The sequence below is a fragment of the Rhodamnia argentea genome, chromosome 11 (assembly GCF_020921035.1).
Source record: "Rhodamnia argentea isolate NSW1041297 chromosome 11, ASM2092103v1, whole genome shotgun sequence".
In the NCBI taxonomy this organism is placed as follows: domain Eukaryota; kingdom Viridiplantae; phylum Streptophyta; class Magnoliopsida; order Myrtales; family Myrtaceae; genus Rhodamnia; species Rhodamnia argentea.
In genome coordinates, this window is record NC_063160.1 from 22899269 (window position 1) to 22924823 (window position 25555).

A 25555-nucleotide genomic window follows, 5' to 3' on the forward strand; every position below is an offset into this window, starting at 1 on the left:
GATTCCTTAACGGTCGTGTTATTTTATAAGATTGACGGTCTAATAAATATCCGCAGTTCAAGGCCAACATGTTTTTTCTAGTTTTATCTTCTACCCGTGGTCTTTTTTTTTTTCCACAATTGAAAAATAGTAAAAGATGTGGTCGTGAGCTATTTTAGTCTATTTGTTAGGAAGTTTTATTGTATAGTATACTTCCTAGTATAGAATCCTTCCTATTGTATATCTCCTAATTAGGGTTGTTAGATGTCCTATATATATGATAAGATTGAGTATTGTAAATGTACAAAAAAAAATATTCATTGAATGACAGGAGAGTTTTTTTCTCTTCAAAAGATTTATGATCAAGCTTTAAATATCATGAAAATTAGCATATGATTTTTCATGTCAATATTGATTAGCTAATCAATTTTAATAGATAAAGGATACTTCATTGTGAAACTCGCAAAATTTGCAATAAAGAAAAAGTTGCAAGCAAGTGGAAAATCTCATATGGAACCTTATATTATAGAACTACTAAAATTTTAACCATCCACCACATGCATAAAAGTTCTCGGTTTTAAATATCTATGTGTTTTAGTAACACTAGTAAGGGTCATTGAATTTGCATTCCATATAAGTTTAAGGGTTAATACCACGAAAATTTTTAACTTGAAACACTTGTGATAAATTTATTCAAAATTATTTTTTTGATCACACAAAACCCCAAATTGGTACACTTATGATAAATTTACCGCAAATTGTTTTTTTTACCACAATATTTTCTAAACTAGTTAATTCTATGAAAAATTTCAAAATGATATACCTGCGACAAACATAGGGTACGAATCCTAAATTGGTACACCTATCAATTGCCACGTATCATTCAACTTAGTAATTTGACTTTAAAATTTAATGAAAACTGACGTAGGGTAAATTTTTCATAGGTATAACAAATTGTGATTTTTTATGGTCAAAAAATTAGTTTAGATAAATTTGTTACAAATGTATCAATTTGAAATTTTTTATGGTAAAGAAAATAATTTGGCATGAATTTGTCACAAATTTACCAATTCGAAATATTTTATGGTCAAAAAAAATTATTTGAGGTAAATTTGTCATACGTATACCAGTTTGGGGTTTTTTGCGGTAAAAAAATAGTTTAGAATAAATTTACTATAAGTATATTATTTTGGCGGGTTTTCATGATATTAGCCCTAAGTTTAATGGATTAATTTGTGTCGGACCATAATGAATTTAATTGACCTACCCCTTTGACAGCCCTACTCTCAAGTGAATAACGATTGAGTGCTCTAAACGCTTGATGAATGTACAAGACGATCATATGGTCTTTGATTGAATGTCAGCTATTACCGACCTACCGATGTTATTACTTTTCTCCACATGCATACAATGATATTTGTAATATATATCTACATATAAATATATGGATCACGTTTACCCTTCTATATGATAAAAAATGATCTCGTTTTCCAGCTTCTAATAGATTGCTCCTTTCTTCTAATATAATTTTTGTCTTACTTCGTTTCGAGTCACGAGAGTCTCGACGTGATTACATAACCTATACTCAATCGATTAACAATAAATTGATAAAACATTCGAAATTTAGTTTTGTTTGAGTGCCTCTTGTGCCGCTAGATAAAACATGTTGATCATGTTTTCTTTTCTCTGGAAGCCGTGTCTGCATGATTAACGTGATGCAATTATTGTGTAATCTTAGTGGGGTTATTCGCCATATCCAACGAAGGGGCAATTATTTAATCAATGACCCTAATTTTTTTTAATCTTACCAATTTAGTGTCGTAGCTTTAGGCGAAATTCCAATGTAATCCTTCCGACCGCTTATCATAAAAAATGACGCGGCGGTAACCCATGTATAACCATTGGCAATGATTAATGTCATCCATTTTCAATGAAATCTGATTAGATTGAAATTTTGCGCAAAATTTAGGATTAAATTGACAATATTAAAAAGTTTAAAGACTGAATTGACGTCCGTACAATATGTTTATAATCGATTGACTAATTTTCCTTCCAATGAATAATTGTTTAATCATAAATTGTTCAAAATGTTAGAAAAATTCCATACCAATACTGCTAGACTATGAACCAAAAAAAAAATAAAAAAAATACTACTAGACATGTAAGACTTCTCGCAAAGAGATTGTCTAAACTACAAATAAATATTTGAACATTATTACTCGTTTAAGTTTTTTATATGAAATAAGTCGTGCTAACAAGTATCTCGAAGACCCATATTAAGTGTGCCTTATTCGAAATAATTTGATTTTCAAGATGTCAATTGTTCATATTTATCACGCTATTTAATGTGCTAATTTTGGTTCACGATATGAAACAAGTTGTGCTAACAATAGACCCATTTTTTACCCATCTAATTTAATTTGAATTTTTTGGGTCTATTTTCACACAGTCCTTAAAAACTTACGATCTATGAACAATTCATCTGTACAAAATATGAGCCAGAAAATGAATTATGGATCATAGTGACAGCTCTAAGTCCAGCTAAACTCAAGTTGCCTAATCTTTTCGTGTTAAATTTTTTCCTATTTCGTTACGACAGCCACGGCTACATCGAGCAAGAAAATTGTTGTCCAATTATTATCCCTCTCTCCTTCCCCTTTAAATCTCCGGAGTCCGCCACGAACAGATTTTCCAGTTTTCATGTATTTTGTTTTCGTCACTTCGCTTTTCAGCTAGTGCTTTCCGGTTCGCTCTCTCTACTGCGGAGCAAAAAAACTCCATGGCGGCGACCGGAGCTTGTATCTTCCCGTTCGTCTTCTCTCCGGCTTACCGTCGCCGGAGCGAAAGTTCAGCCCCCGCAGGCTCCAATCAGAATCCGAGGCTGAACTCATGGTCCACTCACAGATTCGCCGTCTCGACGGAGCAAGCGTCCTCCGCAGCGACTGCAACTACCTTTCCTTCGTCGAGACCCGTTAGTTTCGACGAGAACGGGAGGAGCCACGAGAAGCATGGAGAGAAAACGAGCGACCAGAGCTCTCCGACGCCGTTCATGGAGGACGTGAAGCTGGAGAGCGGGCGCGAGAGGTTGAGGAGGTTCTTTGCTGAGGCGAAGGATCTGACCAGAACGGACGGCGGACCGCCTCGCTGGTTCTCTCCTCTGGAGTGCGGCTCTCGCTTGGAGAAGTCGCCTCTGCTTCTCTATTTACCTGGTGAGTTCAGTTCCCTCGAGGTCGACGTCGTGACTGCTAAACGTTCTTTCTTGTGGTTGTGAGATTTGTTACCGTCCGATTTTGTTGCCTTTGGTGGCTCATCGTTGAAGTGATCGGACATGAGTTTGAGAATTAAACAGGAACTAACACAATGTCGCTTTTGTGATTTCGACCATGGTCATCTCTAGATATTCGTCGTCGGGGCGGTGCCTTTTCAGTTAATGATTGCTCTCTTTACTACGAGTAACAAATAAAAATTCAACAATGTCCGTTTCTTCCGTTCTGGAGTTTTTTATGTGCAGCTTGATGTTGGAGCCTTTTCTGCTTTTAGGTACAGACGTCGCTTTAATCGGATCATAAGCTGTTTGGTTTTCTTCTGATTCGTCATGTTTCTGTGAAATTTATACGATCTTGATGCGAGTTTGGTGCTTTCTGTTTCCACATTGTTGTTTCTTAGGAATCGATGGCACTGGTGCTGGGCTTACTTCGCAGTATAAAAAGCTTGGAAAGTAAGCATGCCACTCTTCCTATTAGTCAATCTTCCAGTTCAGCACTGAAATTTCAGCATCTAATTCTACTTATTGCCAAAATGCATCAATTATATCTACACTATACTTTCGAGTCCTTTGGTTTCGAGTGTCCGCCTGAACTTAATAAGGAAATGAAAGAGGAGAAGAACAATAGCAGTGTCCGGCAACATAGGACAGCTAGCTTGTTTATGAACATACGACCTCAATCCCCTTCCAGCTAGATTGGTTATTGGGTCGTGCAGTTCGAAATTTTAGAATACAAGTTTGTCGAATTGAAGCTGAGTGCCTTTCGTTTAAGATGGATTCACTTGGTTCATGTTGGAGATATGATGAAGCTGCTTCACAAATCAATTTTCTTTTCTCATTCATAACAAATTCGTTGAAATTAGTTCACTCCCTGTTTGCTGTAGAATATGTGGTGATTGCTGCACTTTGCATTAGGTTAAAGGCTCTTTCCTCTCTGTCCTGAACTTGGATGAAGTGACATGATTCACCGAGCCTGTGTTACCGTACTGTCCTCTGTGGGTGACTTGGACTACATACAATCTGTTTCATGAAGTAGATGATGCCCTTCACTATTTAATGCAGCAGTAAATGGCTAACTAGATGAATGTTTTCTTGTATGAAGGGTGTTCGACATTTGGTGCTTACACATCCCGGTTATGGATAGAACATCATTTCTAGGTTCTCCTCTTTCTTACTCTCTCCAACTGCTTCACCATTTGGAATATATGATAACAATCCAAAAAAAATATCTTTTGGATCGACAATTTAATTTTGATTCTTTTTAGCTCTACGTATTAAAAGCATATCGTGTCATTATGGAGTGTAATACAGCAAAGCCAGGTTACAACAGATGCTTTGAGTTCTCTCATATTAATACCATACGAGTTGATAGCTCCTAATCAATTTGCATGGCTCAGGCCTGGTGAAACTGGTTGAGAGAACAGTAAAAGCAGAGACGTACCGCTTCCCAAACAGACCTATATATCTTGTTGGAGAATCATTGGGAGGATGCCTTGCATTAGCTGTCTCAGCACGCAACCCTGACATTGATCTTCTTTTAATCTTGGCGAACCCAGGTGATAAACACTTTCTACTGAAGTTAAATAAATGCAGAAGGACGAGGAAATCTAGTTATCATATCAACTCTGAAATGATCAATTTTCTAACTCATAATCTCTGGAGAACCAAAGGAGACAAGAATCTTATATAAATGCGGCCTCTTTTTGTGGTAAATGAAATGCTCTATGTGAGTTATGCAGCGTCCACTTGTGGCAGTTTTGCTTATTAGATACAAAACACCATACATATTTTTTTGTAGCCTGGTCTTTTGAGAAGTCGCCAATACAACCTCTATTACCTTTGCTGGAGTTAATGCCGGAACAGTTGCAGCTAAGCTACCCTTTCATCCTCAGTTTGATGGCAGGTTTGCATTGCTCCTTATTATTGGTATTTTTCCTACCCTTTTCCATGTAAAGCAGAAAATGTTTCTGGTTTATTTTCTCACTTCTTTATAGTATACCATGCTACTGACTTGTGGAGGCTGATAATATAGAAATCTACAGTTGAGGTCTAGAGAACGTAAGTAGAGAGCAAAATCTTACTGAAGAAACTTTTGGGACATGTCACCTCCTTAAGCCAAGAAGCAAGGGGCAAAATTTGATGCGTAGCTGCAGTTACATCATCATGTTTGATATAGCGACCGCTTACCAATCTTAGATGAGCACCGTATTAATTGTTTATCGAAAGCCTCTAGAAATGTTTGCTTTCCGACTAATTGAAAGCAAGGTTTATTGAGAGTTCGACTTCAAAAACTACTGAATTGCTGAGGATAGCCTAGGCATGGCTGCCTGTGAATGCCATGGATACTGCAGTTGCGTATTCGGCAAACCTTTCCATTCAGCTTCTCTCTCTCCTAACTGTTTTTCTTTTACAGCGTACATTAATTTCTGTTGCTACAATTACAGGCGACCCCCATAACCTCTGTTTCATAGTTTTGGAATGGGTTCCCCATTTTTAGAAACACCTAATTTCTTGCTGATGGTAAAAAGGGGGAAAAGGCTGCTGTATAAATGTGTTGGGGTGGTGATATTGCTTAAGTGCTTCTGACGCGTGTCTATAGTTTGGGCACACTGCTAGTTAGTACCATACATATCCGGCTGCAGTCATGCTGTAATTTTCTCCACTTATTCCATTACATTTCTTGCAAATATAAGGTGATCCTTCGAAGACGTTCAAGGCTAGCACAGAAAAAGGGCTTCCTCCACAGCAAACAGTTGGAGAGCTATCAATGGACTTATTGACCATGACGTATTGCATACCTGTAAGCTAACATAATGAGTAGAATTGTTCCCAATTACATTTTCTTTAGACACGACCAACAACCTAGACTTGCGATATGTATCTCCACTGTAATTTTTTGCTTGGAAAAAGATTTATGGAAAAATTTGCAGGTTCTTGCTGATATTCTCCCAAAAGAAACACTTCTGTGGAAGCTTCAGATGCTTAAATCGGCTTCGGCATATACAAATTCACGCATTCATGCTGTCAGGGCAGAGACTCTACTTCTTACAAGGTCCTTATTTTATCCCTTTTGTCAGGTTTCATACAATTAGATGCTGGGAGATCGGAGTATATGATGGTTATGTAGATTTTGGTCAGGCAGATAGCCTAGCCAATCTTATTGAGGCTTTCCCTTCATTTGTTTGTGCCCAAGAGATCCCCCAAAGGGCGTGTCTAACTACCTCATAGATAAAGCATCCACAAGACACTGAATTAGCCTAGAAATGGATGCATCTTTTTGCTATCTCTCATGACCTTTCGGTCCCCGGTTTCACTAGAAAATTGGAAGGTCACAAAACGCCCTCTACAGTTGCAAATGTGGAAGGGTGCTAAAGCAGGACCTGTGACTATAAAAAATGACTGCTCGAAGACATTGAGTTTCACAAGTCCTTTAGTAAAGCAAACTAAATGGATTCTCTCACATGTTTGTGAGACTTATATGAAAAATTACTAGCACGTATGTATAATCAAGTTAATCAAGTAAGATCTGCATCTTCTGATGAGCAGCATAAACATATTTGCATTGATGAGCGATTCACTTGGGCCAGAAATGCGAAAAAAAAAGGCTGGTAATAGAGTTTTTAAGGTATATGGACGAGCCCGTCGACATGTCAAAGACATAACTCATTTTCTTGTGTTCAGATATTAGCTAGTAGAAACAGGCAATGCAGTTGAACTACTAGCGTAGTGGATCTTGTCCCAATATCTTTGGCAGAGTCTAAGGCTACAGCCTCATTTGGAAGAACTTCCTTGAGTTTTCCTTCTACTAAAGGTTAAATGATTGTCTACATTCAACTGCATAGGGGATTTGATAAAATGCATAGAACACTGGCTAGTGACTACGCCATCGCTACAACGGATATGTCCACTATTCAGCGGAATGTCATTGTAATCGTTTATTTTCTTTGCCCGAACCAACTTGATTTTGTGAGCAGCATGATGTTCACATCTCCTTTCTATTTTTCATCATTGGGTGATCTATCTGCTAATGAGATGCTTGGTGTCTGTTAAACTTTTTCAACCTTCCTTTCAACATTTATTTCTGAAGCTATACAAAGTTCTTATTCAAAGTTGTGATCTTCATGTATTTCTGTGAAGCAATAGACTAACTTTAATTGGGATTTGTGATTCTAGTGGGAGGGATCAGCTATTGACGAGTCAAGCAAAGGGTGCTAGACTAGACGATGCACTGCAAAGAAGTAATCTCCGTAAGTTTGATGGCTGTGGTCATTTCCTTTTCTTGGTAGGTTTCTCTCTTTCCAGGAGTTAGAATTATGCATGAACTACTATCTCATATATGTCCTGCGATTTCAATAGAACGGAGAAGAATAATCACCCTAGGAAAGAACCAAACAAGTTTTAGTGTCACCACCATCCTTTCTAGCTTGGTTTGCCATATGCAGTGAAATGTCTAATAAAAACAATTTAGAAACTTGCTGCTAGTCTGGAGTGCTCTTCTTGCTAGTCGTGAGTACTCTTCTTCCTGGATGACTATTCGTCTTTTGAATTTCCACTATCTCAGATCAGAGTATTGTGTTCTCCCTTGGTGAAATTTGCAGAGCCATTAAAATATTAAAAGTACCTCTTTGATTGATATTTCAGATACATATCAAGAGATAATCATGCCACGTCCATTCTGCTAATTAGTAAATCTGTTAATGCTAGCTTTACTCTCCTCTTTAATGATCATCGTTTATATATACACCTGACACAATCAAAATTGTTCAGAGATATTCTTTGTTGCTAATTGTTAACTCTTGGTGAAAAATTATCAGTACTTTCTTTACAATTAATAACCATGGCTATCGACTCTATTACATGAAAATATGTTCCACCACAACGGCATACTACTTTTATTGTAATCGATGTTTCTCTGTCGGATGAATGATGTCACTGGAGAATCATATTCACGAGACTGTATACCCTTCTAATCCATGCACTTAAAAAAAATGATGATATTGAATAACATTCTGCTTTTTTGCGGCTGATACAGGTTTAGCTTTGTTTGATGAGAGGTAGTGTCATTTTACTCTTTGTTCTTTGCATGCAGGAAAATGATTTCGATTTGGTTACAATTATTAAGGGCACTAGCTTCTACCGTCGTGGAAAAAGTCTCGACTATGTTTCAGACTACCTACCACCAACCCCTTCTGAATATAAGAAACTATATGAATCAAACAGGTAAAGTTTTTTGTCAGAATTTGTCTAGGGGTAAAAGAAGATGGCTGTTTAATCTAGCATTTGGTCAGCTAGTGACTTTATGGCATGATCATTCTGGTATGCACTCATACAGTATTTTACTGGTTCAATGAAATGAGCTCACAAAAGAAAATGTATGTTGTATAGTTAAAAAAAAAAAATTGTTTGACTAGGTTGTTTGCATAGCAAGATACTCGTGTCCTTTTAAAAGAGTTCCTGCTTCAGATTAGTTTTCAATATGTAGACTATCCTTACCTGACAACTTGCATAATCTTAGATGGTTTGATGAGATAACTGAACCAGTGGTGCTATCAACTTTAGAGAATGGGAGAATTGTTAGAAGTCTGGATGGGATTCCAACGGAGGGACCAGTTCTCTATGTTGGCTATCACATGTTATTGGGGATTGAACCAGCTCTTATTGTTATCCGATTTTTGAACGAGAGGAACATACTTTTACGAGGAGTAGCACATCCTATGTTCTTTGAGAAATATAGAAAAGGAAAAATGCTGGAGCTGGAGCCTTATGACAGTTTCCGGATGATGGGTGCCGTACCTGTTTCAGGGACCAATCTGTTCAAACTTCTTTCGTCAAAATCCCATGTCTTGCTCTATCCAGGAGGGATGCGTGAGGCACTTCATCGTAAGGTACTAGTGCTGCAACCTCAAATGTACGGCAAGTGTATAATGGGTGAAATAACCTGAAATTGGATCAAACGAAGTCGTGCCTTCTGTTAATTAATAATCATGCATTACTGACAGTTTTCAGTCACCCCTCGCACCATTACACCTCATACGTAGTTCCGTTACCATATCTCACCATCTAAAATGTCCAACGTACATAATATTTATGTTATCTTACTCTAGCAAAGATAAAAGCCGCCCTTACATCAAAACTCGAAGTAATGTTGCATCTAATTGCCAGGGTGAAGAATACAAGCTATTTTGGCCGGAGCAGTCTGAGTTTGTCAGGATGGCAGTCAGATTTGGAGCTAAAATAGTGCCTTTTGGTACTGTTGGAGAAGATGACCTTGGTGAAGTAAGTCCTCTGTGAGCTCTTGTGGAGCTTTGTTCTCCCATCACTGTATATTAGAGAAGTATCGAATTGTTAACAGAATGTTCTTGCTTCTCTTTTTTCAATGCTTGTGTGTTTTGCTGTTCGAGTTTGTCTTTTGACTCGAAAATGAAGGAAACAGGTACACGTAGAGCTGGATGCTCTTATTTTTCTTGCATGCAATGATTTTTGCTGGTAACTGGCGTGATTTCATCTGAAAATCTTTGACTAATTTGATGGAGATGTCAGAACTTGTTGGAAAGCTTTCAACAGGAGAGCATCGACTGAAATTCGCTTTCACATACTTTCGTATTATCCTCAAGCGCAGATGCATTCTGTCTCCTAAAAAGTAAAAAATTGGATCTTAACCCGTTAATTGCATTAAGGCAGACAGAGAACTTTTTTCAATCCACTGAACATCACATCGGCATTTGTTCATAAGTCCAATTCTGATACTTCATGTGCACATGATTTGACCGTGTAACCGCCTGATGTTCTTTAGTCAATGTCTACATGGTTGTTTACTCTAAATTTCTTACGTGGAAGGTCTTTTTCGATTATGATGACCAAATGAAAATCCCATATTGGAGGAAATTTATTCGAGAAGTGACAGAAGAATTTGCAAAAGTGAGGTATGAAAGTCCAGCGGTTTCCAATTCTTTTTCTTGTGAAGTTACCCAGAGTCCCAATTTTCCTGTCCACGTGTGATGAACAAATATCTTTTGCGCTACTATGGTACGACAGGACCAACGCAACTGGAGAGGTAGCCAATCAAGACGTGCACATGCCTCTGATTCGGCCAAAAATTCCTGGGCGCTTCTATTATTGTTTTGGAACACCCTTTGAAACAGCAGGTATTTACATTGCTGCAATCTATTTTCCGATCCCCCATATTCTCATAGCTTAATTCTTGAAATTAGCTTCCCGCATCAAGCTGTCATTGCTACATATTTTCGTGTTTGTATATTCATGAAGGGAGGAAGCAGGAACTGAGAGACCGGGACAAATCCCATGAACTGTATTTACAAGTCAAGTCGGAGGTAGAGAGATGCATAGCGTACTTGAGAGAGAAACGAGAGAGCGATCCTTATAGAAGCATATTCTCCCGATTGATGTACCGGACCCAACATGCTTCCGCATCTGAAATTCCAACATTCGATCTGTGATTGGTGATATCATTGGAGAGAGGGACCGTAGCGCTTGGATTTATTCCTGAGTAGCATAGGCCACACAGTTTGTCCTATACAGTGTGCGAGTTCGGTCGATTATTTCTTCTCGAAAGGAGAATTTGGACATTCCTGGAGAAAACACCGTCCAGGGAAGACGAATGGTGCTGCAAGAACGTCTTTTAACATTTTTTACATGGGGCATGTCCCTAAGCAGCAATGTCATTATACGAGAATAAAGGTTTCTGAGATTTGGGATCTGTGACATTCCAAGACTGCTGCATTCGATGTTACTCAGGAGTCTCCCGGTCCGAAGAACAATTATGGAAGGGGTTCTCTTCTTTGCTTCTTGCGGCTCTTTACTAAAATGTGTCAATTAACATTTATCTTGTAATATCAGAAGTAAAGAGCAGCTTTCATTACAGAACTGGTGAATGTAAATACCGATGTGCTTCTCTGTCCCGGCCCATCCATCCATTCGAAGTTGTGGCGTTTCTTCCTCTTTTCACGCGATTATCAAGTTCTGAAACCTACAGGATCAACCACTTCATGGAACAACGACCGCCGAAACGCAGAGATATAGCTGTTTCTTGGTGAAGGTACCGTGACTTGCGCAGTTGCACCAATGTGACGTATTTCGGATGCTGTGATTTTATCTAAGCCGTCGTATTGTCATAGTTTCGACTCCCGTAACCAAATTGCTACCCATAAACGTAAAAGAGTAACTCTAGATGCAGTCGAGAATACAGTCTCTGTTGCCAAATTACTGCAATTGCATCATAAATTATGACTTCATGTAAATTACGATCCGCAGGATAAAATACAACAATTTCTTGTTTTTGTATTAGCTTGGTCCAGATAGATGGTTAATGTATTTCAGGAGATAATTACCCAAAAAAGTCGTAGATTTACCGTTTTATGACTTTTTTAAGAAGAAATCCTTATTTCCAGATAGATGGTTAATGTGTTTTATGTGAACACCGGCTGATGTATTTCCAATTTCCTCTTTTTTTTTAGGTTTAATACAAATTGGCTGGCTGGTTTATTTGGACCACGGCTGATGTGGTTAAATATGTTTTTTTATGCTATTCTTCTTCTTTTTAACTCTAGCCCGCGAGGGATGCCGCGGCTTGCCAACCATCGAATGAGTGCCGCAAAGCCTCCTCCAGATTTGGCAAAGGCAGCCTCGCTTGCAGCCGGCAAGGCTAACCTCGCCATTGCCTTGCTGACCGCAGGGGAGGCCGCCTTTGCAGGCTCGCGGACAGCGAGGCTCAGAGTGATGCCATTACCTCCTCGCCGAGGCCACCGTACCCAAATCTAGGCAAGGGCCACGATCCTTGCCAATGATGGACAAGGGCTTCGCGGCCCTCACCCAGTGGGTGGAAAAAATATAAAAGGAAAGAAAAAAATAAGTGATATATAAAAAATTATGAAACTTAAAAATACTACCCATTTTTATGTCCGTCGTGCCACGTTTAAAGGCTAGTAATCATGTTGTCGAATTCTGATCAAATTAGCCGGAAGGACTACATTGGCAAATCGTTAAAATGTTTGGATTTAAATTCAGCAAATCAAAATATTTAGGATTCCATTGACATACAAACAATAAATTTATGATTTCTTTCATTTTGTTAATTTTCTCTATATTTTAGGTATCTCTATACTGCTCTTCCCTAATGCCAAATCTTTTATGGGTTCTTTCTCATACCCTAGGAAACACCGACACTCTTCTAGAGTCTGCTTATCGTGTCGGACGCTCTTACACTCTTCGACATAACCTTTAGGGTTCCGGATATTTCTGATCTACACGTTCAACCAAGTGGCGAGTGGAAAGCATATCGAACCACGTCGGTGTTATAAACACGCCAGCAACAAGCGAGTCTAGTATTTGGACACGCACGGGGTCAATTTTAAACATTTTCAATAAATTAGGGGTCAAATGTAAATTTATCAAAAATATATATACTTAAGTCATAACCCAACCAACCCAAAATTAATATATCCAATCAGGAAATAAAACTAATTGGGAATCCCTAAAATAAGAAGAAAAAGAATAAGAAACTCACAGATAATATTTTTATATATACATTATCATGTATATAAAAAGATACATTTAATATACAATGTATCCCAACATACCGCAATTCTCTACTTTTTTAGAAATGATATGTCGGTGTGTCGTATTATATCGTGTCGTATTGTGTCATGTGTCACGTATCGGTTCTACTTAAGTAATAGCAATACTATTGTTTAGGCTTCACACGTTTAGACACTTGGGTTTAGTAACGTTTCTATTTTTCTATTCTTAAAATTAATAGAAACCTGTTGGTGTACGCTAGCTAATTTTTTTTTCGAGAATAAATTTCCTGTTATCGGGAATAGAAACAAATTAAAAAAAGTAAATATTTTGTTCCCGAGAACAAAAAGAGAAACAATGTTATTTTAGAAAAACAAGCTCAGCGTAATTTAATACTCATTTTTGCGCTTACAAGTCTATTGCTGTCTTGCTCATCACCTCCGCCGCTAGTTGCGATCATTCGCCGATCTCCGCCGCCGATGCCGCTTGTCATGGCCTCCGGAAATCACCGTTGCAACCGGTTGTTGTCGATCTTGGCCACCACCGGCCAACGATCGGCGCTATAGCTCGCCGGTCCCCACCACTTCGACCGACATGTTTATAATTAAATAAAAAATTGAGAATAGAAATTTTTAGGGTCGTATCAAATGCATTTTTGTTATTTTTCTGTTTCGATAATATAAATTTTATGCAGTTACTAAACACATTCTTTTGCTGAGAAATTATTCTTGAGAACAAAATTAAAAAAAAATCATTTCTGCTTAAAAATTATTCCCAAAACAGAAAAGTGACCATACGCTCCCCTAGTAAATATTCTCACGATGATTAGTTACCATTGGTTAGGGGGCATATTCATGTCTCATTTTTGTAGGTAACATATATGGCTGTACTTTTTTTTGGAGAAAATATTTTTAACCTAAATTGAAATACTTATGATAAATTTATTAAAAAAATTTCGATTACAAAAATCTCAAATCAGTACATTTGTAATAAATTTACCACAAACTATTTTTTTATCACAATATATTATAAGCTAGTACATATGTGGTAAATTCATCCATAAACTACTTTTTTGACCATCAAAAACCCCAAATTGGTACCAATATGATAAATTTATGGGTTAATACTACGGAAAGTCCTAAACTGGTACACTTGTGATAAATTTATCCCAAACTATTTTTTTACCACAAAAAATTTCAAACTGGTACATGTATGACAGTTTAGGGTTTTTACGCTCTATTTTTCACTGGTGTATCAATTTAGAATTTTTCATAGTATTAATTTAATTTAACAAATGATAAATTTGTCACAAGTGTATCAAGTATGTGATTTTTCATAGTAAAAAAAATTGTTTTAGAGTAAATTTGTCACGTACGTACCGGTTTATGATTTTTGATGGTAAAAAATATAGTTTGGGGTAAATTTATTACGGGTATATCAGATTGAGGTTTTTCGTAGTTCAAATAATAATTTGGGATAAATTTGTCAAATGTATACCGGTTTGAAATTTTTCGTGGTATTAATCCTAAACTTATCCAAACTAATTTTTTAACCATAAAAACCCACAAACCGAAATCCCCGTGACAAATTTACCATATGTTAGTTTTCATTAAATTGATTTAATACTACGAAAAACTCTAAAATGATACACCCGCGACAAACATAGGGTAAAAATCCTAAATTGGTACATCCATCAATTGCCACATATCATTCAACTCAGCAATTTGACTTTAAAATTTAAAGAAAACTAATAGAGGATAAATTTTGTCATAGGTGTACTAATTTAAATTTTTTATAGTAAAAAAATTAGTTTGATGTGAATTTGTCACAAGTATACCAATTTGAAATTTTTTATGGATAAAAAAATAATTTGAGATAAATTTATTACATGTATACTATTTTGAGAGAGTTTTTTTTATGGTATTAATCCTGAGTTTAATGGATTGATTTGTGTCGAACCATAATCAACCTAGTCTGACCTACCCATTTGGTAGCCGTACTCTCAAGTGAATAACGATTGCGTGTTCTAAACGGTTGATTGAATATACCAAACGATTGGGTGGGCTTTAATTGAATGTTAGCTATTGCCGACCTACTGATGTTATGACTTTTCTCCACATGCATACAATAATATTTGTAATATCTACGTGTAAATATATGGATCACATTTGCCCGTCTATATGATATAAAACGGCCTCGTTTTCCGGCTTCTAATAGATTGCTCCTTTGGACCCCCAAAAAAAAAAAAAAATAGATTGTGCCTTTTTTCTAATATAATTTTTGTCTTACTTCGTTTCGAGTCACGACAGTTGCAGCAGCATCGCCGGCGATGTCAATGTCCAATCATGAGCACTCCCGCCTTTTTAAATCTCTCGGAGTCCGCCAACGACAGATTTTCCAGCTTTCTTTTCATTTTATTTTTTTCATTTCACTGATTTGACCTTCCAGCCGTCGCTCTCTCCAGTCTCCGCCATCCATGGCAGCAACCGGAGCCTGCCTATTCCCTTCAGCCGGCTTCTCTCATGCTCTCCGTCGCCGGGGCCAAGCTTCAGCCGTGGCAAGCTCCGATCAGAATCCCAAACTCAGCTCATCGTTGACTAGCAGGTTCGCCGCTTCGAAGGAGCAAGCATCCTCCGCATTGACTGGAACTACCATTCCTTCGTCGAGGCCGGTTAGCTTCGGAGAACATGGGAGGCGCTACGCGAAGAACGCGAGCGACCAGAGCTCGTCGACGCCGTTCATGGAGGACGTGGAACTGGAGAGCGGACGCGAGAAGTTGAGGAAGTTCTTTGATGAGGCGAAGGATCTGGCCAGGTCGGACGGTGGACCGCCTCGCTGGTTCTCTCCTCTGGAGTGCGGCTCTCGCTTGGAGAAGTCGCCTCTGCTTCTCTATTTACCTGGTGAGTCCCATTCGTGGTTGACGTCGATAAATAATCAGCGTTCCTGGTCGTGAGATATATGGCCGTTCGATTTTGTTGCCTTCGGTGGTTCATCGTTGAAGTGATCGGTTTTCTTCCGTTACGAAGTTGTTGATCTGCAGCTTGGAGTCGGAGCCTTTTCCGCTTTTACGTTCGGACATCACCGTCAATCTAATCATAAGCTGTTGGGTTTTTCTTCTGAATTCGTCATGTTTCTGCGAGTCTTTTTCAATCTTGATCGGACTTTCGGTGCTTTCTATTCCCGACATGCTGTTTCTCAGGAATCGACGGCACCGGAGCTGGGCTTACTTCACATCACAAGAAGCTCGGAAAGTAAGCGTGTCTACTTTATCTCAATGATTCAATCTTCCAGTTTAGCACTGAATTTTCAGCATCTAATTTTGCCGAAATGCATTCATCGCCTCTACGCTTTTATTTATGCCAGCACTCAGGGTCATAGGCGCCCACCCGAACTTAATAAGGAAATGAAAGATGGAGAAGAACAATAGCAGTGTCTGGCAACATGGGGTAGCTAGCTTGTTTGTGAACATACAACCTCAAATCGCTTCCAGCTAGATCAGTTATCAAATAGCAGAGTTTGAAAATTTAGAATAGCCGTTATCAGATCAGACGCAGCATGCCTACTGTTAAGATGCATCTGCTCTGGTTCATATTAGAGACATGATAAAGCTGCTTCACGAATCAATTTTCCTTTCTCATTCCTAATAAATCTGATGAAAATTCGTTCACTCCCTGTTCACTGTAGAAAAAAAGGTGGTCAGTGCTGCATTTTGCATCTGGTTTATATGCTCCTCCTTCTCTCCTTAACTTGGATGAAGTGAGATGAGACACAGAGCCTGTGTTACCCTACGATTATCTGTGGGCTACTCGGGCTATTAATGACTCTGCAAACTGTTTCATGCAATAGATGACCCACTTCACCGTTTAATGCGGCAGGAAATAGCTAACTACATGAATGTTTTCATGTATGAAGGATGTTTGACATTTGGTGCTTGCACATCCCAGTCATGGATAGAACATCATTTCCAGGTCCTCTTTCTTACTCTCTCCATCTGCTTCACCAATTCTACATAGTAACAATCTGACGACAATGTCATTAGTAATCAACATTGTGATGCTTTTAGCTCCATCACGTAGTAAAAGCATATCATTTTATATAGAGTTGTAAATAAACAATGCGAGGTTACAAAGATGCTTTCAATTCTCTTATCTTAGTACCAGTCATATGAGTTGATAACTCTTAAATCCATTTACATGTCTCAGAGCTGGTGAAAATGGTTGAGAGAACAATAAAATCGGAGAACTACCGCTCCCCAAATAGACCTATATATCTTGTTGGAGAATCACTGGGAGGATGCCTTGCATTAGCTGTTGCAGCACGCAACCCGGACACTGATCTTGTATTAATCTTGGCCAACCCAGGTGAAGGAAAATTTCCAGTGAAGTTAAATAAATGGAGCAAGTATTGAAGTCACCAGTTTAGCTCGAACTTTCCCAAGTTATACCAAATCATGACTTATGCTTCAAATGATTATCTTGCAAAAGATTTTTAATTTTTCGAAGCCGCCACTAATCTTTTTTGGTAGGTCGATTAGAAACCTAAGTACATTAGTGGGACAACTAGATTACTTTTAGGAACCTGAGATTTTAAGTTTGGGACTTGGTTACATTAATTTTTCAATTAATGCCCTTTCGATACCAATTTCATGAAAAATATTCAATTTGGCAATTTTGATGAATTCTGACTTAGAGTTCAAACGTGCATTTTTTGGATTTTCTTTTATGAATTTTTAATCTCCGGAATATCAAATAAGACAAGAAGCTTGCGTACATACAGCCTTTTCTTGTGGTAAATGAAATTCTCTCTCTGAGTTTTGCAGCATCCACATTGAATTTTGTTGGATTAAGGCTTAACTTCAGTTAGAAACTCTTTCAGTTGTGGCAGCTTTGCTTATTAAAGATGAAACATCATTCATTTTTTTTTTTCGCAGCGACGTCTTTTGACAAATCGCAAACACAAGCTCTATTACCTTTCCTGGATTTAATGCCAGAACAATTGCAGCTAAGCTATCCTTTCATCCTGAGTTTGATGGCAGGTTTGATTTGCTCCTTATTATTTGGTTTTTCCTACATTTCCTACACTGCTTCATGAAATGCAGAAAACCTTTCAGGTTTGTTCTTTACCATCTCTTATAGCATACTAGCCTACTGACTTATAGGAGGCTGATGATATATTAATCTACGATTGAGGTCTAGAGAATTCAAGAAGAGAGAAGAATCTTACTGAAGAAACTTTTGAGACATGCCACCTTCTGGAACGAAGAAGCTAGGGGCAAAGTTTGATGCCTGGCTGCAATTACATCAGCATGAGCGATATAGTGATTGCTTACTAATCTCAGACAAGCACTGTGTTGAATGTTTATTGAAAACCTCTGGCATGTTTGCATTCCTAAGTGAAAGTTAGTGTTATTGGAGATTTTCACTTCAGAAACGACTGAATGACTAAGGATAGCAGAGGCATGGTTGTCTGTTAATCGTATAGGAACCACCCTGGGGTACTTAGTGAACTTCTCTATTCATCTTCTCTCTCTCCTAACTGCTTCTCTTTACAACCTCCATTAATTTGTGGTGATACAATTACAAGCGACACCCAGAACCTCTGTTTCATAGCTTTAGATGATGGTTGCCCATTTGTGGGAATACCTTATTGCTTGATGATAGAGAAAAGGGGGCACGAGGTGCTATGTAAATGTGTGGGGGTGGGGCTGGTAATGAAGTGCTTCTGAAGTGTGGCTATTCTATAGTTTGGGGACACCCAGTAGTCAATAGCATAATTATCTGGCTGCAGCCATGCTGTAATTGTTTCCACTTATTTTAGTTCATTTCTGGCAAATACAAGGTGATCCTTCGAGGAGGTTCAAGGCTAGCACAGAAAAAGGGCTTACTCCACAGCAAGCAGTTGGAGCGCTATCAAAGGACTTACTGACCATGTCATCTTACATCTCTGTAAGCTAAACTATGGCCATCATGTTCATGAGACCAGCATGGTTTTTTGCAATTATTTTTCTTGAATTCACGTATCCAATTACATTTTATTCAGACATGAATAACAGGCTAGACATGTGCTATGTATGTCCACTATAATTTTTTTCTTGGAAAAAGATTGATGGCAAAATTTACAGGTTCTTGCTGATATTCTCCCTATAGAAACACTTCAGTGGAAGCTTCAGATGCTTAAATCGGCTTCGGCATATCCAAATTCACGCATTCATGCTGTCAAGGCACAGACTCTACTTCTTACAAGGTTGTTATTTTATCCGTTTCTGTCGAATCTCATCTAATTAGGTGCTGGGAGATTGGAGTTTATGATAGCTATGTACAATTTGGCAGAGCAGATATCCTGAGCCAGTCTTAGTGCTATCTCACATATCTCTTAAACAGCGAGAGGAAACATGACACTGACACATTGTTGCCAATAAAGGCAAATGAGGATCAACTTGTATCTTCTTGTACTGTAATTGGATTTCTTCTTAACTACTAAGCAACTAATATGGTTGAGTTTCAAAAGGCCATTAGTGAAGCAAACTAAATGGATTCTCTCACATGTTTGTGAGACTGAAAGGAAAAATGTCAAGCATGTAAATATAATCAAGTAGGATCTACATTTTGAGATGAGCAGCTTACAATTATCTGAACTGAAGAATGATATACTTGGGCCTGAAATGCCCAAACAAATAAAGGTAATTAGAGTGTTTAAGGCTTATGCATTAGCCCATGCACATGTCAAAGACATAACTCATTTTTTAAGTTCAGATAATGGATGGTTAAAGAAGGCAATGCAATGCAACTGATGGCGCAGTAGATATTGTGTAATATCCTAGCTGTAATCGAAGGCTACAGCTTCGTTTTTAAGAACTTTGATGAGTTTTCTTTCAACTAAAAGATAAGACTATTGTCTTAATTCAACTGTCTAGAGTCAGGTACTAAGACCTATATTATACTGGGTAGTGGGAAGCTATAGCTGCGACAGATTTGTCCACCATTCAGAGGACAGGTCATTGTAATCCTTCATTTTCTTTCCCTGAACCAACTGATTTTGTGAGCAGTGGTCACATCTTCTGCTTATGAGGTGCTCAGTCTCCGTTAAACTTCTTCACCATCCGTTTGTCCCTTTTCTTCGCTGTTAGATGCACATATTTCTTTTTTAAAGTTGTAACCGTCATGTACATTTCTGAAGCAATTGTGGCCTAACTCTAATTGGGATTTGTAATTCTAGTGGGAAGGATTGGTTATTGCCAAGTCAAGCAGAAGGTGCTAGACTAAAGGATGCACTGCAGAGAAGCCATATCCGGAAGTTTGACGACTGCGGTCATTTTCTTTTCTTGGTAGGTTTCTCTCTTCCAGAAGCTGGAATTATGTGTGAACTACCATCTCGTATCTGTCTTGCGATTTGAAAAGGAGGAACAAGTAAAGGCACCCTATGAAAGAACTGAACAAGTTTTTGCATGGCCACAATCCTTTCTAGCTTGGTTTGCCATATCAACTGAAAATATCACAAAGGAAAAGAATACAGAAACTTCTGCTAGTCTGGAATGCTCTTCTTACTCATTACTATTCAACTTCTGAATTTGCGCCATCTTTAATCTAATAGTTTGTCCTACCATGTTGAAATTCTGCAGAGCCATTAATTTTAAAGTGACTCCTTTTAATTGATATTTCTGATGAGCATTCTGCAATATTCATGAGCTAATCAGGCCAAGTCCATTTGGGATCGCCCGACAGAGGATTGAAGGACGTATGCTAGATTTAGTCTGCTCTTTAATGATCATATACATCTGAGACATTCAAAATTGTTTTCAGATGCTCTTCCATTCCGATCACTAAACTCTAGGTGAAAAGTTATGGGTACTTTAATAATAACTATGGCTATAATATGAGCATACGATCCATCGCAACCGCGTACTACTACAGTATTGAGGATGTATACCTAGTAACCCTTGCATATCAGAAATATGATGCAGTTTAGCTTTATTGAAGCATTCTCTTCACTGTTATAGAGCATTCCCCTGCTTTTAGCGGCTGATATAGGTTTAGCTTTATCTGATCAGTGATATTGTCATTTGTTTATTTGTTCTTTGAATGCAGGAAGATGGTTTTGATTTGCTCACGGTAATTAAATGCGTTGGTTTATACCGTCGTGGAAAAGTTCTCGACTATGTTTCAGACTACTTGCCACCAACCCATGCTGAATTTAAGAATGTAAATGAATCAAACAGGTAAAGTTTTTCATCTGAACTTTGCCCAATGGTCAAAAGAAATGATAGCAGCTTAAGACCCCATAAAGTTCATAAATATCGAGTTCTGTGTACTTATCCAGCATTTGGTCGACTAGGATCTTGTGGCACGATCCACCTTCGTATCCATGCACATACTATTTTTAAGTTTCAATGAAACGGAGCTCACAAAAGAAGATGCGTGATGTATAGTCAAAGCAACATATTATTCGGTTGAATAGATTGCTTCCATAGCAAGATAGGCGTGTCCTCTTTAAAAGAGTTTCTACTTTGAATTTGTTTTCCATGTTATTGTTACCTGACAACTTGCATAATCTTAGATGGTTTGTTGAGATAACTGCACCAGTGATGCTGTCAACTTTAGAGGATGGGAGGATAGTTAGAGGTCTGGATGGAATTCCATCAGATGGGCCAGTTCTATTCGTCGGCTATCACATGTTATTGGGGCTTGAACTAGTTCCTTTGGTTACCCAACTCATGAACGACAGGAACATACTTGCACGAGGGATAGCACATCCTATGCTTTTTGAGAAATACACAAAAAGACAAGGACAAACGCTCGAACCTGAGTTCTATGACACTTTTCGAATGATGGGTGCAGTACCTGTATCAGGGACCAATTTATTCAAGCTTCTTTCGTCAAAATCTCATGTCTTACTCTATCCAGGAGGCATGCGTGAAGCACTTCATCATAAGGTACTAATGCTAGAACCTTAATGTTTTGCGGATCTCAATGATTATATAAATGGTGAAATAACCTCAAATTAGATTGGTGTCAGGTGTCACGGGCCGGTTGATTTAGCATTCCCTAACCCCTGGCTTAGGAGTTTCTTCCCAATTCCCTCACCCGTGCTGCCTTCTCTCTTGCTACCTTCTCTGCCAAGTCATCCTTAATTCCTAAAAACAAACTTTTTATAAGGAAGCTCTGAAAATTGTTTTACTTGTGAAATGATCCAAATAAGGATGAGAACTTATATACACAAAGACTCCCTTGATTACAACTGTACATCTCTCATCGATCTAACGGTGGAGATTCCATTTCCCCATCTACTATCTTCCCACATTATGAATGCCTTAGAATATAGTACATTTACAAATGCCCGCATCTAAGAATATTCTAGAGAGCTCAAGAAACCCTAGGAGACTCGCCCGTTCTTCTTGAATCATTCACGGTGCTTCGTACAGTGGAAACCTTCAACCGTAACAATGGAAAGCATTCTGTTCAATAAGAATCATACATCTCAGCAGATAGTTTTTTATCGCCTCCTCCCTCCAACTCATCTCAGGTGTTATTCGTTGAATTACCATATCTCTCCATCTAAAATTTGCATGTTTATGGCACATGCATAAGGACATACTTGATATTCCTGTATAGTTGCTCCTGCAGGGATGAAATCTGCCCCTACATCACAACTAAAAGTAATGTCAGAAAAAATGCTCTTGTAATTGCCAGGGTGAAGAGTACAAGCTATTTTGGCCGGAACAATCTGAGTTTGTGAGGATGGCAGTTAAATTTGGAGCCAAAATAGTGCCTTTTGGTACCGTTGGAGAAGATGACTTTGGTGAGGTAAGTCAATAAAATTCAGTTTGCAACGCTTCGTGTTCCTATCATTGTATTTTAGAGATGAGGAAAAAAAAAATTAGAAGTGCTCTAACTTTCGTAAGATGCTTACTTTGATGCCAAAACTTTTCGCCGGATTACTAAGTGCCAAATTAAAGAAAAAAATTGATCACTAAGAGCCTCCGGCGACAGACTCCGGCAATTTGTCCCTTGTGGCTTTTTTTACTGAAATTTTAGTATTTGTGGCTTTCTTAAAAAAATAAGGTCCAACGTGGACAATGACCTGGCTTAAAACTTTTTCTCTCCCTCGTTCTCTCTCCTCTCTTTAATTCTATAACATAGATATTCTTAGCTTGAAGCTCAAGCTTTCGAGAAGTAAGGATTCATCTTCAATGGCGACCAACCCAGCAAATTGGCTTCCTGGCCAGGCCATCATTATCTCCTCCTTTGGCCTCCACATTCCCTTCCGCGAGCTTGGGCGCTCCGTCGACTCCCTGACCTCCCGCCTTTCTCCCCTTGGGCATCCGCAAGGGCAACATCGTTTAACCTATGATTGCCTATCCGACCCAAAAAAAAAAAAAAAACCTATGATTGCCTCAAATTCAATCTTTCTTCAAACATTGATGTCACCATAGATAATTTGGGGAAAAATTCAGTCTTACCTCACAATCGTGGATTTGGGATGACATTAGTAACTGATTGCAATATAGGTCTGCTACTTCATTGTTGTGATTTTGTTTCACCGGAATTCCAATTTTTACAATGGGATTTGAGGAAGGAGATGGAGTTGGGGGAGAAGAGGAGGACGGCAATCATAGGTTAAACGGCTTCATTTAGGGCTATTGGTGCTGAATGGGCATCCTTACAAGCCGTGTCTATCGAAAGAAATGTTAGAATATTTCCACATCGAATTTTGGACGTCTCAAATCGAAGTTGGCACTTAGCACTTCATCAAAGTGAACGCTATACGAAAATTATGACGATTCTAGTGTCCTTTTTTCTTTAGAGATACATGAAATTGTTGACAGCATAATTGTTGACAGAGTGTTTTGATTAGTTTTTGCTGCTTATGTTTTTTTTTTTCCTCCTGATCGAGTTTGTCTTTTGACTTAGAAAATTAATGAAACAGGTAATGTAAAGGTGGATGCTCTTAGTTTTCTTGCATGCAATGATTTTTTGCTGGTCAGTGGCGTAAATTACATTTGAAAATGATTGACTAGCTTTATGGAGATGTCAGACCTTGTTCCGTAGCTTTTGACAGGAGAGCAGCAACTGAACTTTGCTTTCATATGCTCTCGTATCATGTTCAAGGGCCAATATTCAGTTTTCTTCCCTAGAAGTGAGTTTGGATCATGACCCGTTAGTTACATTTGGGCACATAGAGAACTTTTCTCAACCCAATGAAAATCAATATCTGTACCTAAATCAATACTTCATGTGCACGTGATTTAATCGCGGTACATCCTGCGGATGTTCTTCGGCCAATGTCCACATGGTTATTTACTCTAATTTTCGCGCCTAGCAGGTCTTTTTTGATTATGATGACCAAATGAAGATCCCATACTTCAGGAACTGGATACAACGATTGACGGAAGAAAATGGAAAAGTGAGGTGTGAATAGTCTGGCGGTTCCAATCCATTTTTCCTGTGATTTTACCCACAGTTCCCTATCTTCCGCATCTATTTGCGATGAAATATGTCTTCTGCATAACTTTGATAGGTCTAATGCAGCTGGAGAGGTAGCCAATCAAGATGTCCACCTTCCTTGGATTTGGCCAAAAGTTCCTGGCCGATTCTATTTTTGTTTCGGAAAACCAATAGAAACAGCAGGTATGTCCATTTGCTGCAACCAAATTTCTGATTTTTGCAGATATATTAAAAATGGGTTCTAGGAATTAGCTTCTCACATTAAAACCTGTCATCTCCTAGGAAGTCATATACGTGACTGGAGATGAAGCCTCCACTGAATCAATCTGAGCCATTGATTCATCTAGTCATTGCCTCAATTTCCATTTTTCCATCAAACAACTTACGAGCACATGCTTGATTTCCAGTGGTCTTTCTTTTATTTGTTTCTTCTGGATAGTGGTCAATTTATTCAACCTTGTACAACAGATGCATAAGTTTTACAGTCGATATTGATCATGAAGCTGCACTTTATGCCCTTTGTTACCGATCCTAGAGCACTCTGCACAATAATTTCTCTCTTGAGAATTGGTTTTTCTCAATCCAACTCAACTATGGTTTACTAGTAAGTCGGCTTTATGACGTGATTGTGCTCCTGAAGGGAGGAAGTGGGAACTGAAAGACCGGGAAAAATGTCATGAACTGTATCTACAAGTCAAATCAGAGGTGGAGAGCTGCATGGCGTACCTAAGAGAGAAAAGAGAGAGCGATCCTTACAGGAGCATCTTCTCCAGATTGATGTATCAGGCCACACATAATTCTGCATATGAAATTCCAACCTTTGAACTGTGACAGAATCTCGTCTGAGATAGACTACATTTGCAAGTATTCACTCCCAAATAGCACAAGCCACAACTTTTACTGTAAAGTTCTGGACTTGCCGACTGGGGAAATACGTATGGACTGGGCTTCTCTGCTTAACTTTTCAAGCTCCGACTAGATTTGTTCCTCAGTTTTCTTTCTAATTTCTAATCATGTGGTCTTTCAGAAGTAGAGAAGATTTTTCCCTTCAGAACTGGTGAATGTAGTAATGGACGGGCTTCTGTATTGCTGAAGGGCATCAGGTGGTTTACTTTGGCCTTATCACTCTTCTTATGCAATAGTATGGTTATGAAAAGTCACACATGTATACATTTTAGCACACATATACGGCCAAAATTATCAAAAAAGTCATAAACCTATTATAATTGTGTCAATTTAGACATAAACTCTCTCTTTTTTGTCAATTCAATCCTAACCCTTTTGCATTCATATCAATTCACTCTTTCTGACCAATTTTGGCCATAAATCGCTGACG

At 38.4% G+C, this 25555-nt stretch overlaps 3 protein-coding genes and 1 long non-coding RNA gene across 4 annotated transcripts in view; 3 read left to right on the plus strand and 1 right to left on the minus strand.

Annotated features, from left to right (window-relative positions):
* The window catches only part of LOC115726468 (phytyl ester synthase 2, chloroplastic-like), a 24306-nt gene extending 13147 nt beyond the window's left edge, over window positions 1–11159 (plus strand). The window contains exon 16 of the mRNA XM_048273090.1: window positions 10720–11159. The gene's annotated coding sequence lies outside the window, so the exon portion shown is untranslated. The remainder of the gene's footprint in view (window positions 1–10719) is intronic.
* Window positions 2676–11159, plus strand: LOC115726473 (phytyl ester synthase 2, chloroplastic-like). The gene is made up of 14 exons (XM_030656353.2): window positions 2676–3188; window positions 3646–3697; window positions 4347–4402; window positions 4642–4800; window positions 5043–5147; window positions 5938–6044; window positions 6175–6296; window positions 7418–7526; window positions 8334–8464; window positions 8760–9129; window positions 9407–9520; window positions 10082–10167; window positions 10280–10389; window positions 10511–11159. The coding sequence occupies exons 1-14, from the start codon at window positions 2759–2761 to the stop codon at window positions 10699–10701; spliced, it is 2142 nt and encodes a 713-aa protein (XP_030512213.2). The 5' UTR covers window positions 2676–2758; the 3' UTR covers window positions 10702–11159.
* LOC125312980 lies at window positions 5650–18600 on the minus strand. The gene is made up of 2 exons (XR_007197016.1): window positions 18375–18600; window positions 5650–5702 (listed from the first exon to the last, which is right to left on the minus strand). It is a non-coding gene; the product is annotated as an uncharacterized LOC125312980 (long non-coding RNA).
* Window positions 15057–25337, plus strand: LOC115728909 (phytyl ester synthase 2, chloroplastic-like). Its single transcript, XM_030659323.2, has 14 exons — window positions 15057–15678; window positions 15978–16029; window positions 16691–16746; window positions 16981–17139; window positions 17709–17813; window positions 18617–18723; window positions 18900–19021; window positions 19994–20102; window positions 20863–20993; window positions 21332–21707; window positions 22465–22578; window positions 24098–24183; window positions 24293–24402; window positions 24860–25337. The coding sequence occupies exons 1-14, from the start codon at window positions 15255–15257 to the stop codon at window positions 25048–25050; spliced, it is 2142 nt and encodes a 713-aa protein (XP_030515183.2). The 5' UTR covers window positions 15057–15254; the 3' UTR covers window positions 25051–25337.
* Window positions 25338–25555: the final 218 nt, after the last annotated feature.

Coding starts and splice junctions, on each gene's coding strand:
- LOC115728909 (XM_030659323.2), top strand. CDS start 15,255: ATGGCAGCAACCGGAGCCTGCCTATTCCCTTCAGCCGGCTTCTCTCAT. Junction 15,679..15,977: donor TCTGCTTCTCTATTTACCTG/GTGAGTCCCATT, acceptor GCTGTTTCTCAG/GAATCGACGGCACCGGAGCT. Junction 16,747..16,980: donor GGATAGAACATCATTTCCAG/GTCCTCTTTCTT, acceptor TACATGTCTCAG/AGCTGGTGAAAATGGTTGAG.
- LOC115726473 (XM_030656353.2), top strand. CDS start 2,759: ATGGCGGCGACCGGAGCTTGTATCTTCCCGTTCGTCTTCTCTCCGGCT. Junction 3,698..4,346: donor CAGTATAAAAAGCTTGGAAA/GTAAGCATGCCA, acceptor TCTTGTATGAAG/GGTGTTCGACATTTGGTGCT. Junction 4,403..4,641: donor GGATAGAACATCATTTCTAG/GTTCTCCTCTTT, acceptor TGCATGGCTCAG/GCCTGGTGAAACTGGTTGAG.